Source organism: Cherax quadricarinatus, chromosome 44, assembly GCF_038502225.1.
Source record: "Cherax quadricarinatus isolate ZL_2023a chromosome 44, ASM3850222v1, whole genome shotgun sequence".
NCBI classification, from domain to species: domain Eukaryota; kingdom Metazoa; phylum Arthropoda; class Malacostraca; order Decapoda; family Parastacidae; genus Cherax; species Cherax quadricarinatus.
Genome location: NC_091335.1, coordinates 7,245,981 through 7,265,908, shown reverse-complemented (window position 1 = coordinate 7,265,908; position 19,928 = coordinate 7,245,981). Strand labels below are relative to the sequence as shown.

Genomic DNA, 19,928 nt, shown 5'->3' with positions numbered 1-19,928 from the left:
AGAAAAAACTGAGTGTAGAATCTCTGTGATATTGGATAGTTAAGTACAATGATTTCTCCCCTAGCTGGACTAATTCATGCTCAGAGGTGCCCAAAGTTATCCCCTTCTCTTGTATAAATTACTATATGTAAAGAAAAACTTTTGTTTTTCCCTTTAGGTCACCCTGCCTCAGCAGGAGACAGCTGGTGCACTGAAAAAAAGTGCCCAAAGTGCATAAAAATCATGAAAGTATTTAAATATGACTACTTGACGAATACTGCACAATGACTATTGGTACTAAATCTTTTATTACCACCAAAAATGAAAACATAAAATATTTTGTCTCTTCACTAATTACCTCATCACTAGCACCCAGGAGGAGACCTAACTCATACAATGCAAAGGCCGGAACACACAGTTCTTCAGGGTTGAGGAGTCCATGCTGCACACTAAGGCGAAAGTGTTCAACAGCATCGTCTACAGAACCCAGAGTGTCGAGGATAGCTGCCACAATCAAATGTCGAAGACCTTCATGGTCTCCACAGTCCTCCATTGTCTGGCACTCTGAAACAGTTTAGAGAAAAGCATTACAAACTTCATTCAATACACAAATAACCCGCACATAGAAGAGAGGAGCTTACAACGTTTCAGTCTGACTTGGACCATTTACAGAGTCACACTAACAAAAAGGAGAGAAGGAGGGAGTATACATAGGCCAGCAGACAGGGACAGGAGCAAAAAAGGTAGTAATGGAGGTGGTAGTAGTAATGGTAGTGGTGTCAGTCAAATATTAAGAAAGAGGAGCACTGCAAGGGAGCTAGGGACCCACAGAGGATAGGAGCAAGAATACAGAGAGGGGGGGGGAAGAAAGAAGAAAGAAAGCCCAAAGGAGAAAGAGGAAAGGGGAAGAGGGAGAGGGAGAAAGGGAAAAAAGAATCAGGTTAAGTCATGGGTGTTCTGAAGTTTGGAGCATTTTTACAATATAATGGGAAAGGAAGGCATCTACAGAGACAGAGCTATTTGGTTGAATCTACAGCTAGGCTGTGGTTTGTACGTTGGACTATGTGCAGCCATCAGTAACAGGCCCTGATCCACCAGGAGGCCTGGTCATGGACCAGGCCGCAGGGGCATTGATCCCCGGGATGCCCTCCAGGTAGACACAATTTTCCTTGTATGAATCTTAGTCCTGGCTTTGTATCTGTAGGTGCCTTCCTTTCCCATTATACACGTATTGTAAAATGCTCCAAGCTCCAGAACACCCATGAATTAACCTGATTCTTTTTTTCCCCTTCTCCCTTTTCCCCTTTCCTCTTTCTCCTTTGGATTTTCTTCATTTTGCCTTGGGTTTTTGTCCTGTATTATTTTTTTTCTTCTGTGTTCTTGCTCCTACCTTCTGTGGGCCCCTAGCTCCCTTGCAGTGCTCCTCTTTCTTAGTATCTGACTCCACTACTACTACTACTACTACTACCTCCACTACTACCTCTCTTGCTCCCATTCCTGTCTGCTGGCCTATATATACTCCCTCCTTCTCTCCTTTTTGTTAGTGTGACTTTGTAAATGGTCCAAATCAGACCGAAACGTCGTTGCAAGCTCCTCTCTTCTATGTTTGGGTTATTTGCGTATTGTTCCAGTCATGGTATTGTGCCTTTTTTGTTAACTTCATTTAAGTTTACATGGATTTCAAGAAATAAAGTATGCAAAGTAATGTATTGTAATGAGAAAGAGGAGGAGGCTAATACTAAGTCATTTGCACTTTTTTTTTTTTTTTTTTTTTTTTACAAAATTTAAAAGGGGTTGAACCCCTCAAGGAAGGTTCCTTGATGTTGGTGAGGGGCTCTTGATTTAGGGAATTGGATCTGTGCTCCAGTTCCTCGAATTAAGCCTGAATGCCTTCCAAATCCCCCCCAGGCGCTGTATAATCCTCCGGGTTTAGTGCTTCCCCCTTGATTATAATAATAATAAAAAGGGGTTAAAATATACTGATGAATTAATTTTTTGAGTTTGTCTCCATGTGGGTTATTACTGAGCATTGACAAATGTTCATTACACTTTAGTTATTCATTAATGAACAGAGACCAAAACCCTTCATTTCATCCCATTCTAATGTATTTTTGCCACAACTTCATTAGCATTCAACTTTTCCATACAACTGTTGTGCCTCATACTCAATCCACATAAGACTTACCTTTCACATCTTGCTTCCTAGTTATTATCTATACTCAGACAATATCCACTGTCATTCACCTACTAAAACTGTAACACACAAAGAAGACACGTCTCAATGGTTCCAACTCTCACAATGTTCACACAATTTTAACTGGCACAATTTTTTTTACAATCATCTGGCAAAGTTTCACTTTACCAGGCCATTGGAAGAATGCTCCAGATTTATTCTATTACTTTCTCCTTGAAATCTGGTTCACAACAATAATTTATCAAAGTTTCAGCTCTAAACATGTAGAATTTGTACCCCATTTACAATATAGGTCCACATCCCTTTATCCGAAATTCTGAAATTCAAAAAGTTCCGAAAACTGAAGTTTTTTCGTGGAGTATGGAGTGTCAGTCATCTCTACATAACTCCAACACCGCCATGTGGCAGTGTGACCCAACGCTGACAGCCAGAGTGGCAGGCGTCAGTTGTCTCTCAGAGCTTGTAGTGTTCACACGCGTGCGTCTGCTGTTGGCTGATGTTTTGTTTTTGCTTTTTATTTTGTGGCTGTGAAAATGTCAAGAAGAGCTGCAGATACCCCTATGGGCAACAGTGAGAAAAAGAAAAGGAAGCATCTGACATTATCAATAATGCAGAAAGTAGAGTTACCACAGAAGCTTGATCGTGGTGTGTCTGTGCGGTGTCTTAGTGAAGAATGTCCCCATAGATATGGTGAAAATGTGTGATCAGTTAATTGCTGGCCTTGAACAACGTGCATTTATCAGTTAGCAAGAGATTATGGTAATTTGTTCAGTTAGAGAGAGATTGCTTAGACATAAACCTATGTTAATAAGAGAGATGACACTTGAAGAAGTCTTTAAAAACGCAGTCTGTCAACTGTCTTGAGAATCACGTTCCTGGTCTATAATTATCCCATTATTTCATTTATCAATATATTACTTTATAAATAAACTGCAGCAGTATTTGTAGTTTTTATTTATCCTACTTAGTGTTAGTATTCATATGTTTGTGCTGCAGTGTTATTGTTCGATTATGAGGTGCTGCCCTAGACCCCACCTTCATTCTGAAATTCAAAACACTACTGGCCCCTAGGGATTTGGATAAAGAGATGTGGACCTGTATATATTTAAATTTTCAAAAATTTCTTCAGAAAGTCTGTGCTTCATAACTCCCATTTTAGTATTCTAGAAAATTAATTGGTAGACGGTATAAAATAAATTCTCCATGGGGAAGTGTGTGTCATAAAAGGCAACTAAAATGCTAGGAGGAAGGGGGTAGTAACCCCTTCATCTGTATACAATACAGGTTGACCATCACTAATCTGGCATCACTGGGACCTGCAGGGTGCCAGATTACAGAATGGTTAGGTTAGAATACACTTAACCCAACAGCAATATTTACGCATCGGCGATTTCACCCACTTCACGCCCTATATTTGGCCCATTCCATTGTTCCATAGTATTCCTTCTATTCTTTCAAGCGAGTACAAGAAACCGCACATTTACCTATTTCAACTACCCAATAAAGTGGTCAGAAATTGGTAATTTGGCCAATTTCACACAAATTTCAAGAGATGCCAGTTTCAAAATAGGGTTCAGAATAATCAATGTAGATATTCCTAGCACTAAAATAACATTTTCTCTGTTCATTAGTCTTGTCTCCAGGCCCCTCTTTTGAATTTTTATTCACACAAAAAATAGAAGATTTGCTGTTATTCAGACTTCTGCATTATTGTAATAATTGTATAAATAATATCAACCCATTCGTGACTGTGTAGACCAGCCAGTTGGACATGTATTGGATGGTGACATCACTTGTTTACTCTTGAACATTGGCAAAAATCAAACATTTACACTACTTCGAGCTCAGTTTTAAGGTACAGTGGAACCTCAGTTTTCATATGCCCTAGTTTGTATATAAAACTATAGTTATTCTCTCTAAAATGTATTTTTTGTTAATATTTCCCATAAGAAATAATGTAAATCCAATTAATCCGTTCCAAACACCCAAAAATACTATTATCCAAAAATACATTTTATAGAGAATAACAATAGTTTTCCTAGGTAGTAGGTTGGTAGACAGCAACCACCCAGGGAGGTACTACCGTCTTGCCAAGTGAGTGTAAAACGAAAGCCTGTAATTGTTTTACATGATGGTAGGATTGTTGGTGTCCTTTTTTCTGTCTCAAAAACATGCAAGATTTCAGGCACGTCTTGCTACTTCTACTTACACTTAGGTCACACTACACATACATTTTTTTTTTTTTTTTTTCAACAAGTTGGTCGTCTCCCACCGAGGCAGGGTGACCCAAAAAAGAAAGAAAATCCCCAAAAAGAAAATACTTTCATCATCATTCAACACTTTCACCACACTCACACATTATCACTGCTTTTGCAGAGGTGCTCAGAATACAACAGTTTAGAAGCATATACGTATAAAGATACACAACATATCCCTCCAAACTGCCAATATACAAGCATATATATACACACACCCCTCTGGGTTTTCTGCTATTTTCTTTCTAGTTCTTGTTCTTGTTTATTTCCTCTTATCTCCATGGGGAAGTGGAACAGAATTCTTCCTCCGTAAGCCATGCGTGCTGTAAGAGGCAACTAAAATGCCGGAAGCAAGGGGCTAGTAACCCCTTCTCCTGTTTATATTACTAAATGTAAAAGGAGAAACTTTCGTTTTTCCTTTTGGGCCACCCCGCCTCGGTGGGATACGGCCGGTGTGTTGAAAGAAGAACTATAGTTTTAGTAGGATGACATGGAGAGCGTATAAATCTGTAGGGAAAGGAAGGCGGGGTAGAGGTCGTCCTCGAAAAGGTTGGAGGGAGGGGGTAAAGGAGGTTTTGTGGGCGAGGGGCTTGGACTTTCAGCAAGCATGTATGAGCATGTTAGATAGGAGTGAATGGAGACGAGTGGTATTTGGGACCTGACGATCTGTTGGTGTGTGAGCAGGGTAATATTTAGCGAAGAGTTTCAGGGAAACTGTTATTTTTATATAGCCGGACTTGAGTACTGGAAATGGGAAGTACAATGCCTGCACTTTAAAGGAGGGGTTTGGGATACTGGCAGTTTGGAGGGATATGTTGTGTATCTTTATATGTATATGCTTCTAAACTGTTGTGTTCTGAGCACCTCTGCAAAAGCAGTTATTATGTATGAGTAAGGTGAAAGTGTTGAATGATGATGAAAGTATTTTCTTTCTTTTTTGGGTCATCCTGCCTCGGTGGGAGACTTCCGACTTGTTTAAAAAAAAAAAAAAAAAACTAGTTTTACATACAAATTAGGGCATACAAAAACCAAGGTTCCACTGTACTTTCCAGTGTGAAACCAATCAAAATTACATCTATTTCTGTAATATATCTTCCATTCTATCAAATGAGACCAAAAAGACGAGAATACAACCATACAAACCATACGAAAATACACCAGTCGTTTTTACACCAAAAGCAGTCACCGTTTTTTCTCATTAAGCACTGCATGGTGCAGAATTTTTTTTATATAGTGCACACTTACCACACAGGCCTATTCTCTCATATGTAGGCCCAAATTTACCGGTCACAGCTTATCTGAGTGAGCCGAGCTCATGGCGACCGACAGCGGCTTCAAAGCCACCTTATCTTTTATGGACAATGTACGGTGTATGTACTTTACACAATGAAAAGCATTTCTTTTATTTGTTGGAACCATGGCTAGGGTTAAAAGTGAGCAGATTATAACAATAAATGGAGAAAAAGAAATTGGAATGACTTATGCAGCAAGTAGTATCACCAAACAGTAGCGGCAGTTTGGTGTGGCGACCCTAGAAATTTGAAATTATGCTAGCTGAAATTTGTGCTGGATTACTGATGGAACCAGATTACCAATTGCCAGATTAGTGATGACCAACCTGTACTAAATTTAAAAAGAGACACTTTTGTTTTTCTTTTTAGATCACCCTGCCTCGGTGGGATGCAGCCGGTTCGTTGAAAAAATAAAAAACTAAATACAGTGTATCATTGGGTGTCTGCTGGAAGAGGGTAGGGTAAGGGGGGGGTCAGTTGTCCCTATGCTAGATTAGGCCTGTTTTAAGGGAAAATAACCACAGTGATGGCTTGCCTATCCCCTTGCTCCTTCTTGGAAACCCTTGCTCCTCCTGGAAATCCTTGCTCCTCCTGGAAAGGTTCCAAGGAATACCCATGCATACCTACCTTCAACCATCTGCAAGCGATGCTGTAAAGAACAGGAGGAGAGAGCATTCCACATGTACAGAAGCTCATAGGCACGTAGAAGACAGCAGTTCTTGGTTAAAGTTTCACTTTTGGCCTGGAATATGTAAACAAAATTAAAATGTGCTGTGTATAGATAGAAAAAAGTATACACTTGGGTATTCAACCTAGGTGAACCTCGTATAATTAGGCCATATTATCAAAGTAAATAAAAAACAAGCATAGTACTTATTAAGTTCCCCTCCCTTTTCTGTTTGCCTTTATGGAGGTAAAAGAGGAAATGTATTAGAGTGCAGAGGTAACAATGCTTTTATGTTGGTGTGAAGTATGGACTGTAAAACACTAATGAGACAAAGACGGGAGGCAATGTATGGTGTGAATACTGTGCAGACTTTGGAGTGTACAAATTAAAAGAAAGTGTAGGGGTTCAAAATATAATTCAGAGGGCTGACGATGGATTGCTGAGGCATCTAGAGGCTGGAGAAGAGTAAGATGACCAGGGTGTATAAATACATACTGAGTGGAAGGAGGGATGAGGGTCATCCAAAGAAAGGTTGGAGAGATGAGAGTCATCCAAAGAAGGGTTGGAGGAATGAGGGTTATCCAAAGAAGGGTTGGAGGGATGAGGGTCATCTAAAGAAAGGTTGGAGAGATGAGAGTCATCCAAAGAAGGGTTGGAGGAATGAGGGTTATCCAAAGAAGGGTTGGAGGGATGAGGGTCATCCAAAGAAGGGTTGGAGGGATGAGGGTCATCCAAAGAAGGGTTGGAGAGATGAGGGTCATCCAAAGAAGGGTTGGAGGGATGAGGGTCATCCAAAGAAGGGTTGGAGGGATGAGGGTCATCCAAAGAAAGGTTGGAGGGAAGGGGTAAAAGAGGTTTCAAGTGCTTGGGGCATGAGCATCCAACAGGCTTGGGTAAGCATGTTAGATCGATGGAGACAAGCAGGTTTTATGTTTGACATGCTGTTGGAGAGTGAGCAAGATAACACTTACATAAGAAGGGATTCAGAGAAATTAATTAGCCAGACTTGAGCTCTGGAGGTGAAAAGTATAGTGCCTGAACTGTGAAGAGTTGTGGAGATACTACGGTTTGGAGTGTTTCTTGAATTACTTTGTCTGTGCTCTTCTGGTAAGATAGCTATTGAGTGAATGATGTTGAATGTGTGTCCTTTTTGGGGGTCACCCTACCCTGGGGGAGACAGCTGGTATGTTAAAAAATGTACAAATTTACATAAATACACTCACAAACACTGCCAATCACCCCTCCCCCAATTATACTAATTATACATGCTACTTGTCAACACCCCCATCATGTTACCTTCCACTCATGCTAACACACCAGCTAGCTCTTTCAATCACTACTCATTATGTATCAAAGACACAAACTACACCTCAGAGCTATAGCTCTGTTACCTACCTACTACTACTCACACACCACTACAAAATATTACAAGCATCAGTCCAGATGCTTGTAATATTAGCCATATTAACCCTTAAACTATCCAAATGTAGATCTACGTTTGCTCGTGTAGTGCTTTGAACACAGATCTAAGTTTTTTTACATGCTTTCTTATGGAGAAAAATCAAGGTCGGAGCACTACGCGCAAAAATGTAGATCTACGTTTGGACAGTTTAAGGTTTAAAAAAAAAAGCAATTCTATACACTCATACCAACAAAGTAGTACAAACCTGAACTATAAACCCAAGGCTCAATTTGACATTCTTTATTCCTTTGCCCTCACCTTCCATCCCACAACCCATAGCCCACCTTTCCTCTCATCCTTCTCGCTCTCCCATATTCCTCACACATCTATCCATTCTGCAAAAATGTGCTTTGATGGTTATGAAAGGTTTAAAGTAACTAGAGCTGCCCTTACTTCTGACCAGATCAAATTATACCCTAAACCCAACTCCTTTCATTACTCAGGCACCTTTATGAGTTAGCACTTTTTAATATAATAATCATAAAAGTGAATGAATGATGGTGAGTGTACATCATTCTTTGGGTTATCTTCCATTAGTGGGAATTGGCCAGTGTGTTAAGACAATAGTAATGTTTTTTAGCTATTTAATTTTTCATGTGTCGAGGATAGAAACATTGAGGTCAGTGCTTCTCAAACAGTTGTTGACAGCCCCTATGAGGACCCTGAGTGGGGGGGTAACCATTATATTGGCTGGTTGTATGGCAGGTAGAATGAGAAACACTGATCTATCTTACTGACATAAATTCCAAATAATTTACAGTTCTTTACATTATTACTTTTTGCCTCTTGTTTGCTGGTCATACCTTGAGTGCCCGACGCATCAAGAATGCCTCTAGAGCGTGACTGGAGCGGCGGACGAGGGTTGGAACTTCCATCATCCCTTTCACACACTCTTCTAATTTACCTGATGCTCCTAGACACACTGAGGGAAATACAGTGTTAAGGTGTTACACTAAGCTATACTGCACAGTAGATCGCAATACATTAAAAAGCTTAACCATCAAATACGGTAAACAATAAGCTTAAAAACTAGTTGTATTCCAGATGTTTAAACTTACAAACAAGTTGTTGCCATAGAAACCTGGTATAAATAATGGCTGTTTCATACAACTGTACTGCATATTGGCAGTTGTAAAAATTTAATTAGTTCCTAAGTGTACAGTTTGCAAGTGCAGAGTTTTGTAGCTTAGGCAGCTATTGTACACACAGTTCTTGTCAGCTAAAATGTATAAAAACTGAGTAACAGAATTTAATCAATTTGTTTCATTAATCATTCCTTATTCCTTCTTTATAATTTAATAAAGACAAATTAAATCTGAGATGCACTCAAGACTTTTATGATGACTCGCGAAATTGTATAAACACGATTACAAAAAAAACAAAAAACAGAATGGGTGGGGTTAGAACCCATGGCAAGTGAGTGGTTAAACTCCAGGCCAGTGTGTAAACCACTGGGCCAGCTGGCCACAGTAAGATTCATTCAACTAGGTATATTTATACACCTACTATATTGTAAAAATGCCCGCATAGTTTCAAGGGTTGTTCCCTAGAGTGTAACTTTTGAATACCTGATCTTTGATCAACTTCTCAAGTAATGTACATCACTGTTTTTCATGACGTAAAATTTTTTCATGAAAAATAGCAGAGCACTTTCGGAGTTTTTTTTTTTTTTTAAACAAGTCGGCCGTCTCCCACCGAGGCAGGGTGACCCAAAAAGAAAGAAAATACTTTCATCATCATTCAACACTTTCACCTCACTCACACATAATCAATGTTTTTGCAGAGGTGCTCAGAATACAACAGTTTAGAAGCATATACATATAAAGATACATAACATATCCCTCCAAACTGCCAATATCCCAAAACCCTCCTTTAAAGTGCAGGCATTGTACTTCCCATTTCCAGGACTCAAGTCCGGCTATATAAAAATAACCAGTTATCCTGAATCCCTTCACTAAATATTACCCTGCTTACACTCCAACAGCTCGTCAGGTCCCAAATACCATTCGTCTCCATTCACTCCTATCTAACATGCTCACGCACGCTTGCTGGAAGTCCAAGCCCCTCACCCACAAAACCTCCTTTACCCCCTCCCTCCAACCTTTTCGAGAACGACCCCTTACCCCGCCTTCCTTCCCCTACAGATTTATACGCTCTGCATGTCATTCTACTTTGATCCATTCTCTCTAAATGACCAAACCACCTCAACAACCCCTCTTCAGCCCTCTGACTAATACTTTTATTAACTCCACACCTTCTCCTAACTTCCACACTCCGAATTTTCTGCATAATATTTACACCGCACACTGCCTCCTCACTGCAGCATTTACAACCCAAGCTTCATACCCATATAAGAGTGTTAGTACTACTATACTTTCATACATTCCCTTCTTTGCCTCCACATATTCCTCAATGCACCACTCGCCTTTTTTTCTTCATCATTTCTATGATTAACTTCATTTCATAAATCCATCCGCTGACACGTCAACTCCCAAATATCTGAAAACATTCACTTCTTCCGTACTCCTCCTCCCCAATTTGATATCCAATTTTTCTTTATCTAAATCATTTGATACCCTCATCACCTTACCCTTTTCTATGTTCACTTTCAATTTTCTACCTTTACACACACTCCCAAACTCGTCCACTAACCTTTGCAATTTTTCTTTAGAATCTCCCATAAGCACAGTATCATCAGCAAAAAGTCTTCTTCTTTCAACACACCGGTCGTATCCCACCGAGGTGGGGTGGCCCAAAAGGAAAAACGAAAGTTTCTCCTTTTACATTTAGTAATATATACAGGAGAAGAGGTTACTAGCCCCTTGCTCCCGGCATTTTAGTCGCCTCTTACAACACGCATGGCTTACGGAGGAAGAATTCTGTTCCACTTTCCCATGGAGAATCAGCAAAAAGTAACTGTGTCAATTCCCATTTTGTATTTGATTCCCCATAATTTAATCCCACCCCTCTCCCGAACACCCTAGCATTTACTTCTTTTACAACCCCATTTATAAATATATTAAACAACCATGGTTGGAGTCTATGGATTTTATAAATTTTATATTTGCTGTTGCTCGAAATGCACTGCATGCTAGTAGCTTTCTTTTGTGCTTAACAATATTTTATTACATGTAAACTATATTAATTGTATACTGCATCAAAGAAATAAAGTTTCTGAATTCAAAACTTCAAAAATTACTCATGTAATTAGTCTTCCATATGATACATTAAAATGCTATTAGCCAACCACCACTGCGCCTGAAGTAGAGTAAATTAAATAACTGAAAAAGTGTTTAGACATAATGCTATTGCCACACTCTTACGTTAACTCTTATTTATATTATGCATCCACTTCATCCAACTCTGTCGTGTCCACTTCATGAAGCTACGTCTCGCACATAACCAACATACCAGCAGATAAATAGGCATAGAAGCTCTTGGACCATCTAGATTCCTTCTTGAGGTTAGCAAAGGCACCTTGGGCATGACTCCAGTTTAACTGTAAGAGGTGGCACCAGGCTACCTCATGTAGGGCCAGCAGCTGCAGCTCTCTCTGGGGAGACACTTGTAGGGCTCCTCGGTAAGACATCAGGGCCCCACTGATGTCACCCTGAGGAAATACACTTCCCTGTATTACTGAAGTACAGTAGTTCATCTCCAAACAAAGAGCTAACTAACAGAACTCTCATATACTATACTCGAATGACTAAGAGTTCTGCTCTCCATTTTATTATCATTGCAATCAAATTAATCATTATCTGCTCTCTGTAGTGTGATTTTATAACCTGTCCTAATGCTAACTCTTTTTTACTCTATATGCTTAAGGCAATTTCTCTACATACACTATATAAGCTAGGTTAACATCATTTAACTAAAATTCAACATCTACCAATAAATGCAATAATACACAAAGTCAATACTGTATTCTGATGAGCAAAAACAAGGCAGAGGAAGAACAGCAAAACCCTGGAGTTAAAAATTTAGTGACAATGAATTTAATGGTGATTCTGATTAACAATAAAAGACCAACAACTGTTAAGGAGGCTGAGCTGAGATTTTTGTTATGTATCAGACTCAAACAACAAATACAGGATAATAGACATAAGCAAGAGATCTGCACCAAGTGTCATGCACTGCATGACAGTAGGTAAAAATGTAAAAAGAAAAACTTTTGTATCTTTTCTGGGTCACCCTGCCTTGGTGGGAGATGGCCAGTGTGTTTAAAAAATATTATCTTTTTTTTATGTCTTAACAGAGCTCTCTGGCAACAGTTTATATTCACATGAATCAAAGACAATAACTGGCAAAATCGTGATAACACAGCTGTAGGACTTGCTTGCTACGAATCTAAATCCTGTCCGTTCCATGAACTCATACACATTACTTACCAACTATGAATTTTTACTCCATTTTAGTTTTCTTATACTGTCACATTCCTTGAATAATTTGTCTGAAGACCTGCCTCTATGTTTGTTAGGGATACTTTAGAGATTTACAGATTCTGTTTTCTTGCTACATATACACTGCCAGTGTCTTATTACTGCATTAATAGTAAGTTTTTGGAATTTTGTGTATAGCAGGACAAGCATTTACCAAAGATACATGGTCATGAATCATGTTGAATCTCTTGGGTAAACGAGGGTTTAGAGGACTCACCTGAAGTCTCTGGACTCTACCACGGAAGAAGAGGAAGAGGGCAGACTGTGCATAGTTTTGCTGGGCTTCCTGCAGCAGGAGGTGAGCAGCCTCGACCCCTGCTCTCACCTTGCTCCCATCCAGGGCAAAAAATGGCCGGACAATAGTGTGGTACCAGAGCAGTGTTAAGCTGGAGTGCAGGATAATCACCCAAATCATTTGTTAGTTAACAGTGATACCAAGAAATAATGGCTGATATAATTTGTATTACAATAATATGTAATTTTATATTTTAAAGTGTACTAATACTGTATTACATATATATACACAGTATACTGTCCAACATATTTTATTATTTTTATATTGTTAGTATTAGTTCTAGCTTAAGACTGCCCTAAACATTATACAACTAAGGGCTTTTCCTTGTAAGGAATACACACCGTTAACCTGCTATTGTAATGTGACCTCTGACGGGTTTAAATTTTCCCTACTTCCACACAGCCTGGCCCTGGGCCAAGCTTGTCTGGTGCTTACCTGATGAACCAGGCTGTTGTTGCTGATGGCCCACATAACTTAATGAATTCTTCTTGGGAAACAGCATTATCTCAGATTATAATACCAGTATACATACTTTAACATGGAGCTTAAACAATTATTTTGATTTGTGAGCATTGTTTCACAGCTTTGCAGTCTCTCTACTATCCACCACTTACTAAATGCAAACTTCAAATAGGCACACACTTTTGATACAGGTTTCTAATAAACTGGATAAGTTAACCTTTTCCTAGATTCAAAAATGTGCCCTGGACTTCTGCCTCACATTATGAACTGTTAATATTGCACTACAGAATGTGTAATATTTCTGTCACTTGTCAGAAGAAAAGTATCCTGATGCAGTTATAATCCTAGGATTACCCAATCAATTGGATTCATAAGATCTGTAAATACAGTAGTGGTAAATCTACTGGACCTGGTCATGAACCAGGTCATAGAGGCACTGACCCCCAGAACACCTTCCAAGAAGATAAGAGGGCTATTGTGACTGGCAGGCACTCCCTACAGTGGTGGAGCCCTTAACTGAATTGTAGCAACATAGCAGTAGCAACTCGTGGCATGCAATACCAGCCATCCAGTTTGCTCTGTAGATTGCAGAGAGCATGTGTACATTTGCTGTTTGTTAGGTGAAAGGCCTTTTGACTTGCTAAAGGTTATTTAGCCTGCATTCCACCTAGTTATTAATACTAACTAGCAAGAATACTCTAATACCTAAGGATACTCTAATACCTAAAATGAGAAGCACAATAAACTCTCAGAGGTATATACACAAATAAGTAAAATATGCTTTCCTCTGCCAAGTAGCCTTCAAATCTCTCTCTCATTCCATTTTGCATGGTATTAAACATATATTATATACAGTATCTTACTGTATAATAAACAATGTCTAATCACAATGACAGCACGTTAAAAAAAAGGTTTACAACTCAACAAACACGAAGCAGAAGAATGGCTGCCACAAGTGTCTTTTCATCTACTTACGTTGCTAGTGGAGCTCTCATGTCATGTGATTTACGTGCGAACATGAGAGCTGAGAGGCCAGCCAATCTGTCACCCTGCAGTCCAAGAACATGAACAAGTCGGAGCAAAGATGGTGGTAGGAGGGACATGCACAACTGGAACAGGCCGTACCCAAAACTAACAGAAGCCATCAGCCTAGATACCATGTCAGGTGGTAAAGGCCTACTGAAATGCAGACATAGTACATAATTATACAGTATTCATAAAAATACAGCAACAAATAATGTGTTAAGTCAGCAGTATCAATAAAAATGTGTTAAGCAATGATGCAAATCTTTCAAACATTCACTCACTGTCGTGGCAGAAAGAAAATTGAAGAAAATACTTAAGATAGAGTCAGAGAGTTGAGGAAAAACATGGAATGCTGATCCCAGACACTGACAGAAGTGCCACCTGAAGACAAAACTCGCAATATTATCCTGAGTGTCAATCAGCACAAGTACGGTTATCACATAAAACAATGTACTATACACATCATTCATTCATGGTGTGGCAATGATACATGTACCAATCCAGTTATAACTGTGAGCAAGTGCATTGATTTTTTCCTGAATAAATGAATGAGAGACTCTGAAAGCTATGAATCTATTCCAAGAGAGAGGGTAATTTTTTAAAGAATATATATTTGGTCTGAAATGGACATTTTTTTCTTTACTGAAATGCACAGGCATATTTTCTTCACTGTAATGTATACAGCAGCTAGGTTTCAGGCTGCTGCTGTACAGCAAAAATCACTGTAAAGTGAATCATACCCTTTTTTCCCTTTCAAATGCATATATAAGCTTGATAATATGTTTATTCTAGTTAGTAGGTTGGTAGACACCAACCACCAGGGAGGTACTACCGTCCTGTGGTAGTAGGTTGGTCGACAGCAACCACCCAGGGAGGTACTACCGTCCTGTGGTAGTAGGTTGGTAGACAGCAACCACCCAGGGAGGTACTACCGTCCTGTGGTAGTAGGTTGGTAGACAGCAACCACCCAGAGAGGTACTACCGTCCTGTGGTAGTAGGTTGGTAGACACCAACCACCAGGGAGGTACTACCGTCCTGTGGTAGTAGGTTGGTAGACAGCAACCACCCAGGGAGGTACTACCGTCATGTGGTAGTAGGTTGGTAGACACCAACCACCAGGGAGGTACTACCGTCCTGTGGTAGTAGGTTGGTAGACACCAACCACCAGGGAGGTACTACCATCCTGTGGTAGTAGGTTGGTAGACACCAACCACCAGGGAGGTACTACCATCCTGTGGTAGTAGGTTGGTAGACACCAACCACCAGGGAGGTACTACCATCCTGTGGTAGTAGGTTGGTAGACACCAACCACCCATGGAGGTACTACCATCCTGTGGTAGTAGGTTGGTAGACACCAACCACCCATGGAGGTACTACCATCCTGTGGTAGTAGGTTGGTAGACACCAACCACCCAGGGAGGTACTACCATCCTGTGGTAGTAGGTTGGTAGACACCAACCACCAGGGAGGTACTACCATCCTGTGGTAGTAGGTTGGTAGACACCAACCACCCAGGGAGGTACTACCATCCTGTGGTAGTAGGTTGGTAGACACCAACCACCCATGGAGGTACTACCATCCTGTGGTAGTAGGTTGGTAGACACCAACCACCCATGGAGGTACTACCATCCTGTGGTAGTAGGTTGGTAGACACCAACCACCCATGGAGGTACTACCATCCTGTGGTAGTAGGTTGGTAGACACCAACCACCAGGGAGGTACTACCATCCTGTGGTAGTAGGTTGGTAGACACCAACCACCAGGGAGGTACTACCATCCTGTGGTAGTAGGTTGGTAGACACCAACCACCAGGGAGGTACTACCATCCTGTGGTAGTAGGTTGGTAGACACCAACCACCCAGGGAGGTACTACCATCCTGTGGTAGTAGGTTGGTAGACACCAACCACCAGGGAGGTACTACCGTCCTGTGGTAGTAGGTTGGTAGACACCAACCACCCAGGGAGGTACTACCGTCCTGTGGTAGTAGGTTGGTAGACAACAACTACCCAGGGAGGTACTACCGTCCTGTGGTAGTAGGTTGGTAGACAACAACCACCCAGGGAGGTACTACCGTCCTGTGGTAGTAGGTTGGTAGACAGCAACCACCCAGGGAGGTACTACCGTCCTGTGGTAGTAGGTTGGTAGACAGCAACCACCCAGGGAGGTACTACCGTCCTGTGGTAGTAGGTTGGTAGACAACAACCACCCAGGGAGGTACTACCGTCCTGTGGTAGTAGGTTGGTAGACAACAACCACCCAGGGAGGTACTACCGTCCTGTGGTAGTAGGTTGGTAGACAGCAACCACCCAGGGAGGTACTACCGTCCTGTGGTAGTAGGTTGGTAGACAGCAACCACCCAGGGAGGTACTACCATCCTGTGGTAGTAGGTTGGTAGACAACAACCACCCAGGGAGGTACTACCGTCCTGTGGTAGTAGGTTGGTAGACAACAACTACCCAGGGAGGTACTACCGTCCTGTGGTAGTAGGTTGGTAGACAACAACCACCCAGGGAGGTACTACCGTCCTGTGGTAGTAGGTTGGTAGACAGCAACCACCCAGGGAGGTACTACCGTCCTGTGGTAGTAGGTTGGTAGACAGCAACCACCCAGGGAGGTACTACCGTCCTGTGGTAGTAGGTTGGTAGACAACAACCACCCAGGGAGGTACTACCGTCCTGTGGTAGTAGGTTGGTAGACAACAACCACCCAGGGAGGTACTACCGTCCTGTGGTAGTAGGTTGGTAGACAGCAACCACCCAGGGAGGTACTACCGTCCTGTGGTAGTAGGTTGGTAGACACCAACCACCCAGGGAGGTACTACCATCCTGTGGTAGTAGGTTGGTAGACAGCAACCACCCAGGGAGGTACTACCGTCCTGTGGTAGTAGGTTGGTAGACAGCAACCACCCAGGGAGATACTACCGTCCTGTGGTAGTAGGTTGGTAGACAGCAACAACCCAGGGAGATACTACCGTCCTGTGGTAGTAGGTTGGTAGACAACAACCACCCAGGGTGGTACTACCGTCCTGTGGTAGTAGGTTGGTAGACAGCAACCACCCAGGGAGGTACTACCGTCCTGTGGTAGTAGGTTGGTAGACAACAACCACCCGGGGAGGTACTACCGTCCTGTGGTAGTAGGTTGGTAGACAACAACCACCCAGGGAGGTACTACCGTCCTGTGGTAGTAGGTTGGTAGACAACAACCACCCAGGGAGGTACTACCGTCCTGTGGTAGTAGGTTGGTAGACAACAACCACCCAGGGAGGTACTACCATCCTGTGGTAGTAGGTTGGTAGACAACAACCACCCAGGGAGGTACTACCATCCTGTGGTAGTAGGTTGGTAGACAGCAACCACCCAGGGAGGTACTACCGTCCTGTGGTAGTAGGTTGGTAGACAGCAACCACCCAGGGAGGTACTACCGTCATGTGGTAGTAGGTTGGTAGACAGCAACCACCCAGGGAGGTACTACCGTCCTGTGGTAGTAGGTTGGTAGACAGCAACCACCCAGGGAGGTACTACCGTCCTGTGGTAGTAGGTTGGTAGACAGCAACCACCCAGGGAGGTACTACCGTCCTGTGGTAGTAGGTTGGTAGACAGCAACCACCCAGGGAGGTACTACCATCCTGTGGTAGTAGGTTGGTAGACAGCAACCACCCAGGGAGGTACTACCGTCCTGTGGTAGTAGGTTGGTAGACAGCAACCACCCAGGGAGGTACTACCATCCTGTGGTAGTAGGTTGGTAGACAGCAACCACCCAGGGAGGTACTACCGTCCTGTGGTAGTAGGTTGGTAGACAACAACCACCCAGGGAGGTACTACCGTCCTGTGGTAGTAGGTTGGTAGACAACAACCACCCAGGGAGGTACTACCATCCTGTGGTAGTAGGTTGGTAGACAACAACCACCCAGGGAGGTACTACCATCCTGTGGTAGTAGGTTGGTAGACAGCAACCACCCAGGGAGGTACTACCGTCCTGCCAAGTGAGTGTAAAACGAAAGCCTGTAATTGTTTTACATGATGGTAGGATTGTTGGTGTCCTTTTTTCTGTCTCATAAACATGCAAGATTTCAGGTACGTCTTGCTACTTCTACTTACACTTAGGTCACACTACACATACATGTACAAGCATATATATACACACCCCTCTGGGTTTTCTGCTATTTTCTTTCTAGTTATTGTTCTTGTTTATTTCCTCTTATCTCCATGGGGAAGTGGGACAGAATTCTTCCTCCGTAAGCCATGCGTGTCGTAAGAGGCGACTAAAATGCCGGGAGCAAGGGGCTAGTAACCCTTTCTCCTGTATATATTAAAAGGAGAAACTTTCAATGGTCCTTTTGGGCCGCCCAACCTCAGTGGGATACGGCTCGTGCGTTGAAAAAAGAATATGTTTATGTTTTTATTAATACATTCGCTGTTTCTGTGAGGGAAAAGTTCAATATAGGAGTATGGAAATTATGAATGTAGGGTGATGGTTGTTTGTTGGCAGTCTGCTAGTTAAGGCACGTGGAGTGTCTAGCTCCTGCTATTCCCCCCCCCCCCTTCCCCCTTTTCACCCAGTGGGAAGTGAGGTGTGAATCTCTAACCAGTGGAGAAATCACTTGAGTAGCTGCTTCCATCAAACCTGTAAGTATGCATTCCACTCCTGTACCATATATCTTTTTCTTTGTTTGTCTTAAGAGCTTACTCTTGAGGAAATGGTATAGTGATACCGACAAGATTTGGAAAAAGACACTTATGTACAGTTCAGGACATTTATTAAATGAAACGTTTTGCCACGAGTGGCTTCTTCAGTATTAGGACTGAAGAAGCCACTCGTGGTGAAACGTTTCCTTTAATAAATGTCCTGAACTGTACATAAGTGTCTTTTTCCACAGCTTCACTTTTACTTAGTGCTGTACACTTGTGTTTATTCCTGCCTTGCTTTGAATTTAATGTCACTTTTTAATCCTCACCATTTCTTTTAAAGGCTGTGTGTGTGTGTGTGTGTGTGTGTGTGTGTGTGGGTGTGTGTGTGTGTGTGTGTGTGTGTGTGTGTGTGTGTGTGTGTGTGTGTGTGTGTGTGGGTGGGTGGGTGTGTGTACTCACCTATTTGTACTCACCTATTTGTGGTTGCAGGGGTCGAGTCATAGCTCCTGGCCCCGCCTCTTCACTGATTGCTACTAGGTCCTCTCTCTCCCTGCTCCATGAGTTTTATCATACCTCGCCTTAAAACTATGTATGGTTCCCGCCTCCACTACTTCACTTTCTAGACTATTCCACGACTTGACTACTCTATGACTGAAGAAATACTTCCTAACATCCCTTTGATTCATCTGAGTCTTCAACTTCCAATTGTGACCTCTTGTGTATGTGTCCCATCTCTGGAACATCCTGTCTTTGTCCACCGTGTCTATTCTGCGCAGTATTTTATATGTCGTTATCATGTCTCCCCTGACCCTCCTGGCCTCCAGTGTCGTCAGGCCGATTTCCCTCAACCTTTCTTCGTACGACAATCCCCGTAGCTCTGGGACTAGTCTTGTTGCAAACCTTTGCACTTTCTCTAATTTCTTGACGTGCTTGACTAGGTGTGGATTCCAAACTGGTGCTGCATACTCCAGTATGGGCCTGACGTAAATGGTATACAGTGTCTTGAACGACTCCTTATTGAGGTATCGGAACGCTATCCGTAGGTTTGCCAGGCGCCCGTATGCTGCAGCAGTTATCTGATTTATGTGCGCCTCAGGAGATATGCTCGGTGTTATACTCACCCCCAGATCTTTTTCCTTTAGTGAGGTTTGCAGTCTTTGGCCATCTAAACTATATTGTGTCTGCGGTCTTCTTTGCCCTTCCCCAATCTTCATGACTTTGCATTTGG

General features: G+C 42.0%; 1 protein-coding gene across 1 annotated transcript in view; it reads right to left on the bottom strand.

Annotated features, from left to right (window-relative positions):
• LOC128697365 (tetratricopeptide repeat protein 39C) overlaps nt 1–19,928 on the bottom strand; it is a 49,014-nt gene that overhangs the window by 9,958 nt on the left and 19,128 nt on the right. The window contains exons 6-11 of the mRNA XM_070094060.1: nt 14,021–14,224; nt 12,506–12,674; nt 11,261–11,459; nt 8,653–8,771; nt 6,348–6,462; nt 338–543 (exon numbers count right to left, since the gene is read on the bottom strand). Coding sequence (XP_069950161.1) covers nt 338–543; nt 6,348–6,462; nt 8,653–8,771; nt 11,261–11,459; nt 12,506–12,674; nt 14,021–14,224 — 1,012 coding nt within the window. The remainder of the gene's footprint in view (nt 1–337; nt 544–6,347; nt 6,463–8,652; nt 8,772–11,260; nt 11,460–12,505; nt 12,675–14,020; nt 14,225–19,928) is intronic.